Source organism: Sus scrofa, chromosome 7, assembly GCF_054392235.1.
Source record: "Sus scrofa isolate SSC_HxYL_T2T_F1_AM1 chromosome 7, Sscrofa_HxYL_maternal_Yorkshire_Landrace_v2.0, whole genome shotgun sequence".
Taxonomy (NCBI): Eukaryota; Metazoa; Chordata; class Mammalia; order Artiodactyla; family Suidae; genus Sus; species Sus scrofa.
Genome location: NC_139389.1, coordinates 41,782,239 through 41,798,889, shown reverse-complemented (window position 1 = coordinate 41,798,889; position 16,651 = coordinate 41,782,239). Strand labels below are relative to the sequence as shown.

At 56.2% G+C, this 16,651-nt stretch overlaps 1 protein-coding gene across 7 annotated transcripts in view; it reads left to right on the top strand.

Annotated features, from left to right (window-relative positions):
• Positions 1-16,080, top strand: part of MDGA1 (MAM domain containing glycosylphosphatidylinositol anchor 1) — a 65,240-nt gene extending 49,160 nt beyond the window's left edge. For 4 of the 7 annotated variants that reach the window (XM_084968004.1, XM_084968000.1, XM_001924567.5 and 1 more), the window contains 9 exons: positions 434-718; positions 2,312-2,463; positions 3,309-3,486; positions 3,718-3,741; positions 4,771-4,923; positions 5,320-5,454; positions 10,172-10,302; positions 10,489-10,597; positions 11,309-16,080. In XM_084968004.1, coding sequence (XP_084824130.1) covers positions 434-718; positions 2,312-2,463; positions 3,309-3,486; positions 3,718-3,741; positions 4,771-4,923; positions 5,320-5,454; positions 10,172-10,302; positions 10,489-10,597; positions 11,309-11,400 — 1,259 coding nt within the window. In that variant the 3' untranslated portion in view covers positions 11,401-16,080. The remainder of the gene's footprint in view (positions 1-433; positions 719-2,311; positions 2,464-3,308; positions 3,487-3,717; positions 3,742-4,770; positions 4,924-5,319; positions 5,455-10,171; positions 10,303-10,488; positions 10,598-11,308) is intronic. The other 3 variants (XR_014810078.1, XR_014810079.1, XM_084968001.1) reach the window with 2 other exon arrangements.
• Positions 16,081-16,651: the final 571 nt, after the last annotated feature.

The following is a 16,651-nucleotide window of genomic DNA, read 5'->3' as shown; positions in this document are numbered from 1 at the left end:
GGTAGATTCTGTTACTACTCGGTTTTTTGCAAATAGGGAGACCGAGTCACACAGATGTTAAGTAACTTGCTTAAGATCACAGCTAGTTGGAGGTAGAGCTGGGATTTGAACCTAAGCCATGTAGCTTTGAGGTTTCTTGCTCTAAATCCCGACATTATGCTGCTTTTCATTATCTGGATGCTGAGGGGACCATTTTGAGGCCAGGGCAGGAGGTTATGGCAGGGAAGGAGTAGGTATCTGCAGATCGGAGAGGTATGAGCATGGCTATTGTGTGAGTATGTTGGCAATGTGTATCCGCCCAGAGACCCTTCCGGGCTGGGGGGAGGAAGGGCGGCGTGGGAGTAAGGGCCAGTGCATCGGTTTCCCATGGGGCCGCTCCTCAAACACCACTCGATGGGGAGAGGCCCCGCTGACCGCCACCCCCGCCCCCTAGTCCCGCCAGAGGTGGAGCCCGGTTCCCAGGATGTGCGCCAGGCGCTGGGCCGGCCAGTGCTCCTGCGCTGCTCGCTGCTTCGAGGCAGCCCTCAGCGCATCGCCTCGGCTGTATGGCGCTTCAAAGGGCAGCTGTTGCCTCCGCCGCCTGCCATTCCCATCGCCGCCGAGGCCCCCGACCACTCCGAGCTGCGCCTCGACGCGGTCACCCGCGACAGCAGTGGCAGCTACGAGTGCAGCGTCTCCAACGACGTGGGCTCTGCTGTCTGCCTGTTCCAGGTCTCGGGTGAGCGTCGCGTCGGTCCTGACCCATCTAGCCCCGCCCACCCGGGGCCAGGCTCCGCCCCAACTCCTGCCCTGACCCTTTCCGGCCCACCTGCGCCAAGGTTAGGCCCCTGCCTTTCCAGAACCCGCCCATGCCAGTTCTGAACCCCGCCCATGCCTCTGGGATCTAACCAGGACCTCCTCTTACAGCCCTGCCCCCACCCCCCGCCCACTCTAGGTCTAGGTTTTCGCTTTTCAAGGCCCACCTAGATCTGGCCTAAGCTTCGCCTGTTTTAGCTCAGCCTAATTCCCGGCCTCTGACAGCCCCGCCCGGGTCAAGCCTTCCCAAGGCCTAGGCTTTACCCGCTCTAGCCCTAGGAGCGCCACACTTACGCCCCGCCTACAGGGGGCATAGGCTCCACCCCTTCCAGCCGTATCCAATCCCAGCTCTCTGTTTCCACCTGCTCCAGACTCGGGCTTTCCCTTCAGCTGGGTCCACATCAGGTTCGACCCGCCACCTCGAGCTCTAGCTCAGCCGTCACATTCAAGCATCTCCTCTTTCATCCTTGGCCTTTGAGGCTGCAGATAGGGAATCTTCTCTTTTCCCTGCAGGCCAGTTTGAGGGGCCTGAGCTGTAGTTTAGAGGAGGGAAGGCCCCCTCAACAGCTTCTTTGGATCAGCGTGGGTGACATCGGTCAAGCCAGCACACATTTCCTGAGTTGTTGCACTAGAGGTTCAGGCCTCTCCGTGCCCAGAAATCCCTTTCAACCCCATCTCTTCAAGTCATTTCAATGGGCTCTTTAGGGCTGGAGACGGGTGTGGGTGGGTCAGAAGGGAGTGGAGGTCGTGGTGAGGGCGAAGGGGGACGGAAGGGGGCTGATGGGGTTACCAACGTACCCCCCTCTCTTCCTCCCTTGGGGAGAGCCGGTTCCCTGTCAGCTAGTGGCAGCACTCTAGAGGGGAGCTCCAGGTGTGCCTGTCCCCCATTTCACCACACCCCAGCGGCCCCAGCTGATTGGGTGCCTCTTTAGCTCTTGTTTGGATCTCCTCACTCAACAGTGCGGGGCTGGGACCACAGGCCCCTGGCCACTTCCCCAGCCCCTCTGCACCCCACCCAGCCCTGCCAGCCAGAGGCCCCTGTGACATTTCCCACCTCCTTCCCCTCTCCCCTGTTCTCCCACACTTTCCCTGTCTCCCCACTTCTGGCCCCCCTCTCTCTCCTCTTCTTTCTGCCTCAATATCCTTGACTCTTCTTGGTCTCCTCGCCCCAATGCTCCTTCCCTGCGTCTTTTCTAATATCCCTTCTCCGTGTCCTCCCAAATTTCTCTTTTCTGTCTTTTCCTTGGCCTTTCTGCTCATTCTCACCAAACCACCTCTGGAATTCCCAATCTCCCTTTCCTGCACCTCCCACCTTCCCTCCTGTCCCACCCTCATTCCCCCAATCTCCTCCTCTCCCACCATCTCCTCTCCTCACGATATTCCTTCTTTTTGTCTCCCCCACCCTCCCGCTGTTCCACCCATCCCCTTCTGTCTCCCTGTCCCTTGCCTCCTCTCTCTGTGTCTCTCCCCATCCCCCACGCTTCACGGCCCCATGCCCCCCTCCCCGCCCTCTCAGCCAAAGCCTACAGCCCGGAGTTTTACTTCGACACCCCCAACCCCACCCGCAGCCACAAGCTGTCTAAGAATTACTCGTACGTGCTGCAGTGGACCCAGAGGGAGCCCGATGCTGTTGATCCTGTGCTCAACTACAGACTCAGTGTCCGCCAGGTGGGCCAAGGGGGACAGGGGCCCAGGTGCAGGCTGGTCCTGGGAATGCTCATCAAGCCAGGGGAAGGGGTTGGAGATGCATTGACCCTCCTGTGGATTCCTCTTCAGAGCCAGAGAGAAAGTGTTCTGGACAGAGCAGCAGGAGCTGGGAGGCTCTAGGGACCTGTTCCTTCTGGACCCATGCTCCAGGCACGGCCCTGAGAACTGGGCAAGGGTCTGCTGGGTTCATGTAGGGGAAGCGGGGCAGAGCCAATTTTCCTCACGAAACACAGGATCTGTTCTTATATCAGCAGCTTAAAGCATGAGCTTAAGTCTCATGCACAGGGTCTCTCGAGTGCAAGGCCAGAGCCACTGTGCTGGTCTCATGTCCAGTCTAATTCCATGTGGTTCTGCCCAGCCCAAGGGGTTGTTGGGTGGAGGGTAAGAATGTGACTCTGGGGCAGACTGCCTGAGCTGAAATTCAGTTCTGTATCATCTTGGGCAAACTACATCTCTTTGGCCTCAGTTTCCTCATCTGTAAAATGGAGGTAATTACAATATTCCCCCTGTTAGGATCCTTATTTTAAAGATTAAATGAATCAATAAATGCAAAGCAGTTATGACAGTGCCTGGCACACATTCGTGTTTCAGGATATGTTGCTGTCACTTATTAAGACAGTCCTCGGCGGTAGGCATGGAGCAGGGAGATTGCACTTTCTTATAGATGAGGAAACTGAGGGCCTGGTGCCTTGTCCTTTGCTGTTTCTGCTCTCCATTGCTGCCCCCCAGCGTCACACGAGGGCCCAGCTGGTGCTTGGGTGGAGGGTGTGGCCTGCTGGGCATCTGGGAACTCCCTGTTTCTACAGTTGAATCAGCACAACGCCATGGTGAAGGCCATCCCGGTGCGGCGTGTGGAGAAGGGGCAGCTGCTGGAGTACATCCTGACTGACCTCCGTGTGCCCCACAGCTACGAGGTCCGCCTCACGCCCTACACCACTTTTGGGGCCGGAGATATGGCTTCCCGTATCATCCACTACACGGAGCGTAGGTGGTGGTGGCGGTGGTGTTGGGGAGGGTGGGCCCATCTCATACCCAGGGGACCCCTCCCCACTCCCCGCATAGTTCCTGAGCTTGGGGTTCCCCAACATGCAGTGTCCTGCTCTATCACTGCACGCCAGACACCTCTGGCCCCCAGTCCACCTGTCCCCTGGTCCTAAGCCCAGGCACCCTCGGTACCTTGATTCTGACTTGGTTTTCCTGCTTTTGCCTTTTCAGCCATCAACTCTCCCAACCTGTCAGGTGAGACACCCCTGCCCACTTCCCTTTCCTTTTAAGGACACACTGGTCCCCCTGGTGGGAGGAACAGACCCAGAGATACTCAGAGAGAAAAGAGTGTGGAGGCTGGCAATTTGCAGGAGAAGCAGAAATGAGCAGGGCTGGTCTTGGAGACTTTTGCATCTGGGATTTCTTCTGGGGCCCATAGGCTTGAAGAGAAGGTAGAGGTGGGGGACACTTCTCACCCAGGGCCTTTTGTCCGCACTCGGCACCATTCACTGTCCCTAGAAGAAGAATGGAAAGACCAGGCTAATCCACATTCTCTGTTCCCTGGAACAGGGGTCCATAATCTGGGATCCGTGGACCACCCCCAAAGGATCGAGGGTGGGGAGTCCATGAAACTGGAACCTGGAAGGGCACACAATTACTTCTTTATCCCCCTAACTTCTAGCAGAAATTTACCATTTCTTTCAATGATGAACGTAGGCAACAAACCGCATGTCCTTCAAAGATGAGTGTAGGCCCGAGGCGTAATCACTACTTGTGACTTTGTCATCAGTGGAAATCCGATGTTGTCCCATCACCTAAAGTTGTGCTGCTGTCTCTAAATATCATTTCCATTCATTAGTACTTCAAAACTACAATAGTTAGACTTAACCCTGGATCTTGTGATTTAATTAGATAATAAAGGAGCCCATTATATCACAAATTTGTTTTTTAAATATTTTGACATCTGTGTTGTTTCACTATAATTGATTTCCTTTGTAATCCTCTTTTCATCTTATGCATGTAAATAATTTTTCTGAAATGGGGTCCTTAATTTCACTAGACACCAGAAGGGTTTGTGGCACAAAAAAGGTTAAGCAGTTCTATTCCGGGAACAAGTTTCCCAGGGGTCCCATTGCCTAGTTTCTGAAGCCCTGGAATCCTGGGCCCACTGCCTGTATGCTTGGGAGCTGGTTGAGGGGTGGCCAGGAGGCAATGTTGGACTAGGGGTCCCGAGGAGGCTGACCCTCTTTGTCTCCCTCCCTTTCCACCCTGCCCTGAATGCAGACAACACCTGCCACTTTGAGGATGAGAAGATCTGTGGCTACACCCAGGACCTGACAGACAACTTTGACTGGACCCGGCAGAACGCCCTCACCCAGAACCCCAAACGCTCCCCCAACACGGGTCCCCCCACTGACATAAGTGGCACCCCTGAGGGTGAGGACATAGCTCGCCTCTAGGAATAAAGAACAGCTTCAGGGAGGGGTCTAGTTGTGGGGAGCCCCAATTTGTGGGGGAGACACAGCCCCACCCTGAGGGAACCCCAATCTGAGGAGGAGACACAGCCCTGTCCTAAGAGAGCTCCATCTGAGGGGAGAGCGACTGCTCTGTCCTGATAGAGGATTAGGAAAAAGAAAAACTGTAGCAGAGCTAAGAATCCATGAATGCTGGCCCCGGCTCCTGTGCTCTGCTGTGAGCAGGGATGACAGGGTGGGATACTATGAGCCATGTGGGATTCAGACAGCTGATACTGAGGCAGAAAAGGAAGTAGGTGGAAAGAGGCCTGGGAGGGGTGAGGAGGAGGTTGTTGGCACCTCTTCACCTTCGTTGCAGGCTACTACATGTTCATTGAGACATCAAGGCCTCGGGAGTTGGGGGACCGTGCGAGGTTGGTGAGTCCCCTGTACAACGCCAGTGCCAAGTTCTACTGCGTCTCCTTCTTTTACCACATGTACGGGAAACACATTGGTGAGTTGAGGGACCAGGTAATCTGCCCAAGCGTGTGCTGGGTCTGGGCGGGGAGGGGCCCATAGGACACGGGCACTGGCCCCCATAAGGCCTGGGCTTCCCAGCTTGGCTGAATCGCAGATCCTTGAAGGGAGCGTGAGCAGAATCTGGTCAAGGGGGCAGTCCAGAGCCAGCTTGACTGAGGTTCTGAGATGATGAAGTCTTCCTGAGCCTGCAAAGAAAATGGCTCCAACAGGATGAGGTGGAAGTCGTTGTGGGGTTGGAGAAATAAGCTAAGAGGTTGCATGTATGGTGCCTGCCAGGTGACGTCCTAGGAGCTCTGCATCTGGGGTCTCATCAGCCCTTGCAATCACCACGTGAGGGAGGCATTACCTTATAGACCAGAGAGGTTAAGCATTTGCTCAAGACCTCACAGCAACCCAAGTCTGTCTGATTCTCTCAAGCCCTAAACACAGGGTTGGAAGGGCGCTGCTTTGTGAGAGTGAAAGGAAGTACAACTTCCTAAGCATGACCTTGAACCTGAGGAGTACCTTCTGGGGAGAGAGGGCACTGGCAGGAGTGTCACATTAGTCTGTGAACTCATCAGTTCAGCCATTGCTTCCAGAACTCCTGCTCTGTGCCCGGCATCAGGTGTGGCAATGAACAGGATGGACAAATGCCTCATCCTCCTGGCACCGACCATCAAGTAGGAGAGACAGACATTAAATAACGAATTGCACCAGGAAGGGTTTAGTGGCCCCTGTGATGTGTGTCTGCAGCAGAAGGACAGGGCCCAAGACAGCTGGCGACAGGGAGACTTGACCAACTTTGCGGACCAGGTTATGAAAGACTCTACTGAGGAAGTGACATTTTTAATTTTATTATTTCTTTGTTTGTTAGTTTGTTTACATATTTATGGGAAAGGCAATGTATTTTGCCTTTTTTTTTTTCTTTTCTTTTCTAGGGCCGCACCCTTGGCATATGGAGATTCCCAGGCTAGGGGTCTAATTGAAGCTGTGGCCACCGGCCTATGCCAGAGCCACAGCAACGCGGGATCCGAGCCTCATCTGCAACCTACACCACAGTTCATGGCAACGCCAGATCCTTAACCCACTGAGCAAGGCCAGGAATTGAACCCGCAACCTCATGGTTCCTAGTCGGATTCGTTAACCACTGAGCCACGACGGGAACACCATGCAACGTATTTTGCATTTACCTTGAGATAACCTCTAACCCCAACACTCTGGGAAAGCCCTTGTTCAGTCCTGATGACCGTCACAGAAGGTTCTTCATCGGGCACTCGAAAGTTGAGAATAGATAGGAATTGATGGAGACTTTCCCTCAGGAGTCAAATAGGAGAGAAGATGTGAATTCCAGTAACGGCCACATAGCAGAACAGGGAGTGGTCTGGGAGCGGGGAACTGTAGCTTAAGGACTCAGAGTTCACAGGAAGCATGGAGGGGCCCCACCTCAAGCCTGGGAAGACTTCCTGGAGGAGGTGACTTTTCAGAGAGGCCTTGAAGCATGAGAAGCATTTGACCGAGGGAACATAGTCGGGGAGAGCATCTCAAGCAATCAAAGTGGCCCAGGGCCCCCAGAATCTGGGAAGCTGGAGTACATCTAGGCTGCAGCATGTAGCTCGGTGTGTCTTCGGAGGTGACAAGGAAGATAGGGGAGAAGGTCATGAGCAGGCACCCTTAAGGCCCTGGCTGGCCCTGCAACAGGCTGTCAGGAAGCAGGGAGACCTTAGAGATGGAGGGGTGATCAGGGAAGGGGCAGAAATATAATTTTTGTTGGAGCAGTGGAAAGTTGGGGGTATCCCCATTAGGGTCCATGGAGCAGGGCGGTGGAGGCGAAGGTAAAGGTTCGGGGATTGATGCCAAAAGTGGGGGGATAGGAACAGGGGTAAGAGCTCCAGGAAGGGGAAGAGAGGGAGGGCTCCTCGGGGCTGGGGGCAAGCTCAAAAGGCAATGGAGCTTGGGCCCTGCCTAAGCCAGTGTGGCGACTCCCTGCCCACTGGGTGCCAGTTGCAGTCTGCTCCGGGCCCCATCTGCTGGGAAGGGTCCCCCACATGCCTTGAGTCTTTGGTGTGCTCCTCCCCTGGGCCTGGGTCTGCTGCTGGGGGGGCTGGGTGTTTCTTGCTGCCCTGGTCCCTTCTCTCCCCCCCCCCCCCTCCCTGGCAGCTCTGGGCACCAGCTGTCCCCAGACCTTGTGATTCACTGGCTCTCCCTGGTCCAGGCCAACTCCTTTTATCTCAGGCAGGTAACATTTGGTTGCTCTCCCCAAGCAGGGATCTGTCTATCTGGTGTCACAGATGGTGTGGCTTTGTCTGGGGCAGCTCCATGGAAATACCAGCCACCAGGTGCCATCTAAGATTGATTCCCCTTCCCTCCGAGCCAGGTCTTTCCTGTCACAGGGGGCTCGAGGTGGGCTGGAAGAACAGGCGAGGAGGCATGAGATTGCCTGGGTGCCCTTAGTTGCGGCTTGTTCCCCTCCTTCTCTTCCATTGCCCCTCAGGACCTCTGCAATTCTAGGCCCCTGGGTCTGTGGGCAAAGGGTCTCAGCATCTCTAGGCTAATACCTTCAAAATTTCACATTTTACCACAGCTATATAGTATATACACTAATACCTTTTTTTTCTTTTTAGGGCCACAGGTGCAGCATATGGAGGTTCCCAGCCCAGGGGTCAAATCGGACCTGCAGCTGCCAGCCTACACCACAGCTCAGGGCAATCCTTAACCCACCGAGCAGGGCCAGGGATTGAACCTGCATCCTCATGTATACTAGTCAAGTTCATTTCCACTGAGGCACAATGGGAAGGTCCCATATACTAATATCTTTCTTTCTTTTTTTTGCTTTTTTCTTTCTTTTTTTTTTTTTTCTTTTCAGGGCCACACCCCTGGCATATGGAGATTCCCAGACTAGGAGTCAAATTGGAGCTATAGCCACTTGCCTACACCACAGCCACAGCAACGTGGGATCTGAGCCTCGTCTGCAACCGACACCACAGCTCACAGCAACGCCAGATGCCTAACCCACTGAGAGAGGCCAGGGATCAAACCCACAACCTCATGGATGCTCGTTGGGTTCCCTAACCACTGAGCCACGAGAGGAACTCCCTAGTATCTTTTTTTTTTTTTGTCTTTTGTCCTTTTCTAGGGCCACACCCATGGCATATGGAGGTTCCGAAGCTAGGGGTCTAATCGGATCCATAGCTGCCGGCCTATGCCAGAACCACAGCAATGCCAGATCCTGAGCTGTGTCTGTAACCTACAGTTCACGGATTCTTAACCCACTGAGCGAGGCCAGGGATCAAACCTGGAATCTCGTGGTGCCTAGTTGGATTTGATTCTGCTGCATCACACACAATGGGAACTCCCCTAGTATCTTTTAAAAAATCAACTTTCTCTTTTTTTCTTAGCTTTGTCTTAAGCATCAGTATTATAGAAATCATGGGTGTGCATACCTTTATTCTTAAAACATAAGTATTGGAGTTCCTGTTGTGGCTCAGTGAGTTAAGAACCTTACTAGTATCCATGAAGATACAGGTTTGATCCCTGGCTTCGGTCAGTGGGTTAAGGATCCTGCATTGCTGTGGCTGTGGTGTAGGCCAGCAGCTGCAGCTCTGATTTGACCCCTGGCCCAGAAGCTTCCATATGCTGCAGGTGTAGCCCTAAAAAAAAATAAATAACCTGACATAGTGTCTGTGAGGAATCAGGTTTGATCCCTGGCCTCACTCTGTAGGTCAAGGATCCAGTGTTGCTGCATGCTGCATCATAGTTTGCAGATGCATCTTGGGAATTTCCAAATGCAGCAGGTGTGGTTGTTAAAAAAATAAAGTATTAACTTTTTACTGAGATATAATTTACATTATATTAGTTTCATATGTTCAACATAATGATTCGACCTTTGTATATGTGGCAAAATGATCACCATAATAAATCTAGCTGGAGTTCCGGTCATGGTGCAGCAGAAATGAACCAACTAGGAACCATGCCGGTATAGGCCAACAGCTGCAGCTCCAGTTGGACCACTAGCCTGGGAATCTCCATATGCTGTGGGTGTGGCCCTAAAAAGCAAAACAAAACAAAACAAAACAGCAAAAAACTAGCTAGCATCCATCACCAGAATGGATGTTTATGAGAATTTTTTGGTTTATTCTCTTAGCAGCTTTCAACTATGCAGCGTGGTATTACTAACTATGGTCACCGTGCTGCACATGACATCCATCCTCAGGACTTATTTATTTTATAACTGGATGTTTGTACCTTTTGCCTCCCATCACTCATTTTGCCCATCTGCCACCCTCCAAATACTAAAATTGTAACGTCCCTTCCTGTGCCTCCAAAAGCCATCCCTCATCACCAAGTGTGTGCATTGCATGCTTTGGGAGTCCCATTATGTGTCCAGACATGGGCCCCACTGCTGTGTGTGTGTGTGTGTGTGTGTGTGTGTGTGTGTGTGTGTTGGGGTAGGGAGATTAGCTGATTAAGAAGGAAGGGAAGAGATAAAAGAAAATTTGCAAATTGTTCTGATGAATAGAAGTCCTGCTGCTGTCCCCTCTCTTTCCCATGCTGTGGTCCTCTCAGGCATAACAGGACACTGAACCCGTCTGCGATGGGGAGAAGGCCCCGTCCACCGGGGACAGCGCTGCGGGCAGCAGTAGGGAGTCAGGCCTGGTGAAGGGGGAACGGTGAGGGCGCCCTCTCACTGCCCCCTCTCCTTGCGCCCACCACAGGTTCCCTCAACCTCCTGGTGCGGTCCCGGAACAAAGGGGCCCTGGACACGCATGCTTGGTCCCTCAGTGGCAATAAGGGCAACGTGTGGCAGCAGGCGCACGTGCCCATTAACCCCAGCGGGCCCTTCCAGGTGAGTCTACCAAGTCCAGTGCCCCTCCCAGCTCTGCCAGCGCTGGGCCTGATGCTTGCTCCTGGGAGCTGAGGAGGAGAGCGTGCAGGGGTGGAGGGCCCTCCGGGCAGACAGGGGCTGGGAGATAGGGGCCTCCAGTGCAGAACCTCCCTCATCCCTGCTCCTTCCTCTCTGACCCCACCCCAGATTATTTTTGAGGGGGTTCGAGGCTCGGGCTACCTGGGGGACATCGCCATTGATGACGTCACACTGAAGAAGGGGGAGTGTCCCAGGAAGCAGATGGATCCCAATAAAGGTGCAGGATGGGAAGAGAGTTGGGGGCACTGAGTCGGGGAGGAGCTGGGTGGGTGGGCACCTGTGTCAGGGGAGGTGCTGGTGTCCGAATGGGGTTTCAGAGTGGCTGGGTGCCGGTGGGGTCCTATGTCGGTGACTGTGGGGACAGATGCCGGTGTGCTTGGTACCCACACCCTGGCTCAGGCTCTGGGCCACATGGAGCACAGTGAGGGGGACAATAAGTTGTTCACAGTGGCAGCGTCTGTGTCTGGATAGGTCTGTGTGTGTGTGGTGGGTGGGGGTCAAGGTATGAACGTGAACCCTTCCCCTCCCCCACTGGGGGCCGGATGATTCTCATAGGAGCAGCTTGCGGTGCCCGCGTGCTCACGTACCAGGCCAGGTTCAAGCCACTGTGTGTGCACCGTCCCCTTTGTTCCTCGTGACAGCCCTCTGGGGTGGCCTTTACTATTAGACTCATCTTACAAATGAGGAAGCTGAGGCACTGAAGTCGAGCCAATTGTTCTGTGTCTGAGTGACCCGTGGGGCCGGGATTGGGGCCGAGCAGGTGGAATAAACCGGTGTGTCTGTGGCCACCAAGGGTGGTGGCCATCTCCAGGCCCCCCAGGGAGAGGGGGCAGGGGAATGACCCTCCCACGTCTGCCTGCCTGCACCTCCCTGGCCCCGCCCAGCTGACAGGAGCTCCTGCCCGACTCCCTTCTCTCTCCCGACACAGTGGTGGTGATGCCGGGCAGTGGAGCCCCCTGCCAGCCCCGCCCGCAACTCTGGGGGTCCATGGCCATCTTCCTCTTGGTGTGGCAAAGATGATGAGAGCTTCCTGGCTCCCCGCCCCGCCCCCGGCACACCAAAGTGTCCGCATCGTACCAAAGACTGACCCCCCGCCAGCCGGGGTGCCAAGGGGCAGGGTTGCCTGCCAGGGAGGGGGCCTGAATTGGCTGCGAGGACGTGCAGATCACAAGGACAGAGGCCCCGCACCGAGGCCCCAGAGACGGTCGTTCGACACATGCGCACACACACACACCCACACTCACACACAGAGATATATTAAAGCACAAGTTTCTATCCGACCTGCCAGCACCTTCTTTACTGCAGAGACAGGGGACTCGCCTGAATGGCATCTGCCACCCCAGGGACCTCGGCGCCATGTAGGCCTTGTCCTGGCTGCACCGGTGGTGTGTTTCTGACCCTCCTCTGTCCCTGACTCAAGCCTGAGCTCAGCCCAGCGGCTTTACCAGGAAGAGCCAGAAGGGGAGCAGACACGGGAGCCCTGCCCTTGGCTGGACTCTGGGACTCCCTGGGATGGGGGAGGCCAGGGTCAGAGGGCGCCTGACTCTGTGAACTCTGTGGCTGTCCCCCGCAGGGGACAAGGGAGATGAGGCACCAGCTGCACACAACTCTGTGCCCAGAGTGAAGCCAGAAGCTGGAGGGCCCAGCTTCACTCAGATCCCCTGAACCATCCCTGGGATGTCATATTCCCCCTCACTGTGCCCCCTTCAAAGGGACCCGGTGCAGGGTCTTGCGCCTGGGCAGTGTGAAGACTGACCTCGTCCCCCCCTGCCCATCCCACTGCGCCCCACCCTACAAGCTGCTGGATTCCTGAGAGCACAGTCCCCACCCTGGCTGGCCCAACCTCAGTCCCCAGCTGCATCTCTGAGGAGCCAAGGGGCCAAGGGGGCAGCCAGGCCATTTTCTGGGGTGAGGCTTGACTTGGAGAGGAGCAGAGAAGTCCTGCTTTTGTGATTTCCTGCCCCCCTGTTGGTCTTTGACTTTAGGAGTAGAGCAGAGCCTCGCCGTGACAGGGCGCTCTGCGTGGGGCTTCGGGGGCTGCCCTGTCCTCCACCACAAAGTGCTAACTAGTTGGCTCTTCCCGCCCCCGCCCAGGCTCATGGAACGAGGATGGGTGTGTAGAGCTGAGGGTGGCGTGGGGGGCAGTGGCTGGTCACCATGCTCCCTGGGAGCTGAGCCATGTGGCCCAAGCAGGGAGAGAAAGGGCTCTGTGCCCTTAGGTCCTGGATTGGGAGCCCATGACAGGACCTAGACCTCCTCCTCGCCATCACCCCTGAGCTCCTTCCCCGCCGTCCACAGGGGAGAGGGGGCCCAGCCCCTTCCAGGATGAGTCGTCACATGTGTGTGCAGGTGGCCATGTGTCTGTGCGTGTGTGTATGTGTGAGCATATGTGTGGCCCAACTATTGCCTGTGTACATCTCTGGCAGGAGTGTGTGCCAATATGCCTCTGCGTGTGCAGTTATACATACGTGGGGCACTCTGTGAGTGCCTGTGGTCAGCGTGTGTGCCCGTCCTCCCAAGTGACATGAATGACTGTGCAGTGCCAGCAAGTTTACCACTTCAGCCCGGTTCTCTAGTCTCAAGCCACCCTCCACCACCTGAATTTCACCCTTATGGGTGAGCTTACAGAGGACCCTGTGGAAAGGCCAGCACCTTTGGTGGGAGTGTCACAAGGCTCCTCCTGGAGCATCTGATGGGGACAGCTGCAGAGAAGAGCCAGCACTGCAATGCCGGGAGGCCGGCAGGAAACCAAAGCAAACGCTGCCCATCTCGGCTCTGCCAGGCCTGTGTTATCATCATCACCAACAGCTGGTGGGTGACCAGGCCAGGGCTGGAGGGGGCCGCTTGATACCCGACCAGTGCCGCTGCTGTCCCAGCCCAGCCAAGGCCTCTGTCTGAAATGAGCGGCTCCAGGTTCCCAGTATGTGCTTCCATCTGCAGGTCCTGTTCCTTAACTGCCCCATCTGTGCAGCGTCTGTTTGCCCCAACTAGACTGTGAGCTCCTCCTCTGAGCCTTCCAGCCCTCTCCCTCACCCCTTCCCAACCTCGCACCCGGCGCCAGTGGGCCTGTTAGGGAAATCACTCAGCGGGCCTCACCCAGCAGAATGGATGATGTGGGTCCGTGGTTCCCAGCCAGGCTGCAGAGTAGAACTACTAGAGAGTCTTTTCAAGAGCACCAAGGCTTGGGGCCCTCCCTAGGAGTTCCAGTTTAATTGCGCTGGAGCGCAGCCTGGCGTCAGAGGTGTTTAAAGCTCTGGAGAGCAGGAACCACCAGCCTATCGCCTGCCAGGTTTGTCCTCCGTGCCCTCGCTGGGGCGGGCGCTGGGGATCCGGGGGCTCCGAGTGCCCCGTGCCTACTGCCCTGAGATGGCCTCGGAGTACATCTGTCCCCTGCTTTGGCTGCTCCGTGATGGGGACCCTGTCTCCCTTGTTCACCTCCACATCTGCAGAGCTGGATACAGAAAAGGGACTTGGATGTCAGCTGAACCGAGCCGAGCACTCTCGGCCCCTGAGCTCCTGGTCTGTTTGGAGAGAGGTGACATGGTCACAGAGAGTGCCGGGCAGGGGAACAACAGGGAACATTGCCAGAGAGAGGTTGAGGTGAACCGACTTGAGGGTGGCTTGACCTGGGCTGACGAGGTGTCTGAGTGAGCCACTGAGGTCCTTGTCCTCACTTGTGTCTGTGCGTGCCGGCAGGCCTGCAGGGGTGTGGGTGTCATTGTGTGCTGACAGCAGTGTGTGGTGTGAGCGTCGAGGGGTGTGCTATCCTCTGTGAGTGGGTGTGTGTGTGTGTGGAGGGGGGTGGAGGCCTGCAAGGAATGAGTTTTTGGGTGCCCGTGGGTGATTTGTGAGACAGTATCTGTGTGTCTGTGTGTGCCTGGGAGTCAGTGTCACCTGTGCCGTGTGTGTCTTTGTGTTGGTAGGTGGCCCATGAGGACCCCCAGCCCAAGGGAGACCATACTGGCTGGATCCAGTGCTTCTCCCCAAGGGCAGTCTCGCCCTCTGGGTTAGGGTGGCTGAGGCATTTTGTGGCCTTAAAACAGGGAGCCCAGGGTTAGCCCTCAGGTCCTCCACTCCTGTCGCCTCCAGGTTGGTGTCTGGGGGACAAAGAGATGCCTAGGGCCAGGTTCTGTGTAGATAGATGAGGAGGCTCAGCTTGGCTGTCCTGCCCCCGGGACCACAGGCAGCCCCTTCCGCCTCTGCCCTCTGGACTGGGGGGTGCTGACTGCTCGTTCTCATTCACTCCCCTTTCCCATGCTCCGCGAAAGCCCTGACTCAGGCTGCCGGTGCTTGGATTGGCCTCAGAGGTCAGAACGTCTCATGGTGCCAATGAGAGTGAAGCAGAGGGGCGAGGGGGGTGGGGCCGACTGGCCAGGTCAGTCACGTAGCCAGTGAAGGTAGGGCCAGCCCTGGCAGCCAGCTACCACAGCCCTGGCCCCTGGCCCTGGGGTCTCCTGACAGGAAGCAAGGAGGAGCTTGGTCAAACCGCACCGTCCTCGGTCCTGGTATGGATGTTACAGATGTTGCTGCACCTGTCCCCCCCCCCAAAGGTACTGTCTCCCTGCCTCCACTTCTGGCCTGACATCCCAGGCACAGCCCCTCCTGCCCCAGGTCACAGAGCTGAAGGCTGCCACCCTTCACCCACACTGGCTGTAGCTGCTGCCCCTCCCCCAGGTGCCCCAGGAAAGGGGCTCTGGGTCCCCTCCTCTCTGTCCTCACTGGCACCTGGCCTGGGAATGAGGTCGGGGTGTCGTGGTATCCTCATCCTGTTGACCTCCCGCTAAGGGCCAGGGGAGCAGGGGCTAATCCTTGTGTTTTCCTCTCTCTGGACAGCGCAAGGGGGTTGCGGGGGGGGAAGGGGGCAGGAATGAGGTGGGTGAGTGTGCCCTGGAGGGGCACTGGTTCTTCCCGGTTCCAAAGGGAGTATAGCAGTCCCCCCCCCCCCCGTTGAGTCTGTGCATTTGAGAGGCTGTCGTGTGTGTACATATGAGAGTGTGTGTGTGAAAGAGAGGGTGTATGTGTGTGTGAGAGGGAGAGTTGTGTGAGGGTGTGTGTATGTGTGAGGGTGTGTGTTGGGGCAGAAGGACCACTCTTTCCTGGGGACCCCTTAACCCTTAGAGCTGGCAGGGACCTCGGAGACCATCTAATCCAGCGCCCCCACTGCACAGGTGAGAAAGCTGAGGTCCTGAGAGCTAGCACTTGCCCACCACTGCCCCCTCTCCTCATGTTACCTGCATACATCTCCCAGGGCCCCACTGGGAATGCCCTCCCTCCTGGTGCCCCTCCCCACCAGCCACTTACATAATCAGCATCTCAGCCCAACTCTGCTGGCCCCTCTGCCCCGTGTCCCCAAGCATCCTTCCTGCCCCAGGGTAGCCAGTTCACCAAGGCCTTTATCCCCATCCCAGGACAAGGGGCAGGGGAAGGAGGGGACCGGTCCAGCCCTGAGGCCTCAAAGACTTGGGAGAAAGCCAACCCCTCCGTGCCCAGACCCACCCCACCACCAAGGTAAAAGCACAACAGGAGACCCTCACTAATGGGTGAAACGGATTGGGGTTGTTTTGGTCACACGACCCCATCCTCACCCCTTTGCCTTGCTCTCTGTCTCCACTCTGTTCCCCTCTCATCCCCACACCCCCTAGATGTAACCTCTAGTTGCGGACGCGGTTGTTTCAATCAATAAAGCTGCAGTGTTCTAGAGCTCCGGGTCAGGCTGCGTGTGTCGGCGGTGGGTGGGCAGGTGGGCAGGCAGGCCAGGCCTGGAGTGGGTGTGGGTGAGAATCTGGGGGGTCCCCGAGGCCCCTGGAGGGAGCCCCTTTTTCCCTTTGGACTTGATATCATGGATCCTGCTCTGTGGCCTGGACAGGGAGGACCTGCAGCCTGGGCTCCGACCCAGCGCACCCAGGTGCCCTTGTTCATTTGTTTCTCGACAAATACCAGCTGAATACCGTCTCCGTGGAAACTCCTATTCAGTGGGGGAGACGGACTCTAAGGTCACGATTACCCTGGAAAATGTATTCTTATGAACACAGTTAGCGCTGGGAAGGAAACTGGCTGTAGAAAAGGTAAGACGAGGAGTTCCCGTCGTGGCGAAGCGGAAACGAATCCGACTAGGAACCATGAGGTTGTGGGTTCGATCCCTGGCCTCACTCAGTGGGTTAAGTATCCGGCGTTGCCATGAGCTGTAGTGTAGGTCACAGTTGCTGTAACTATGGTGTGGGCTGGCAGCTGCACCTCTGATTAGACCCCCTAGCCTGAAACCTTCATATGC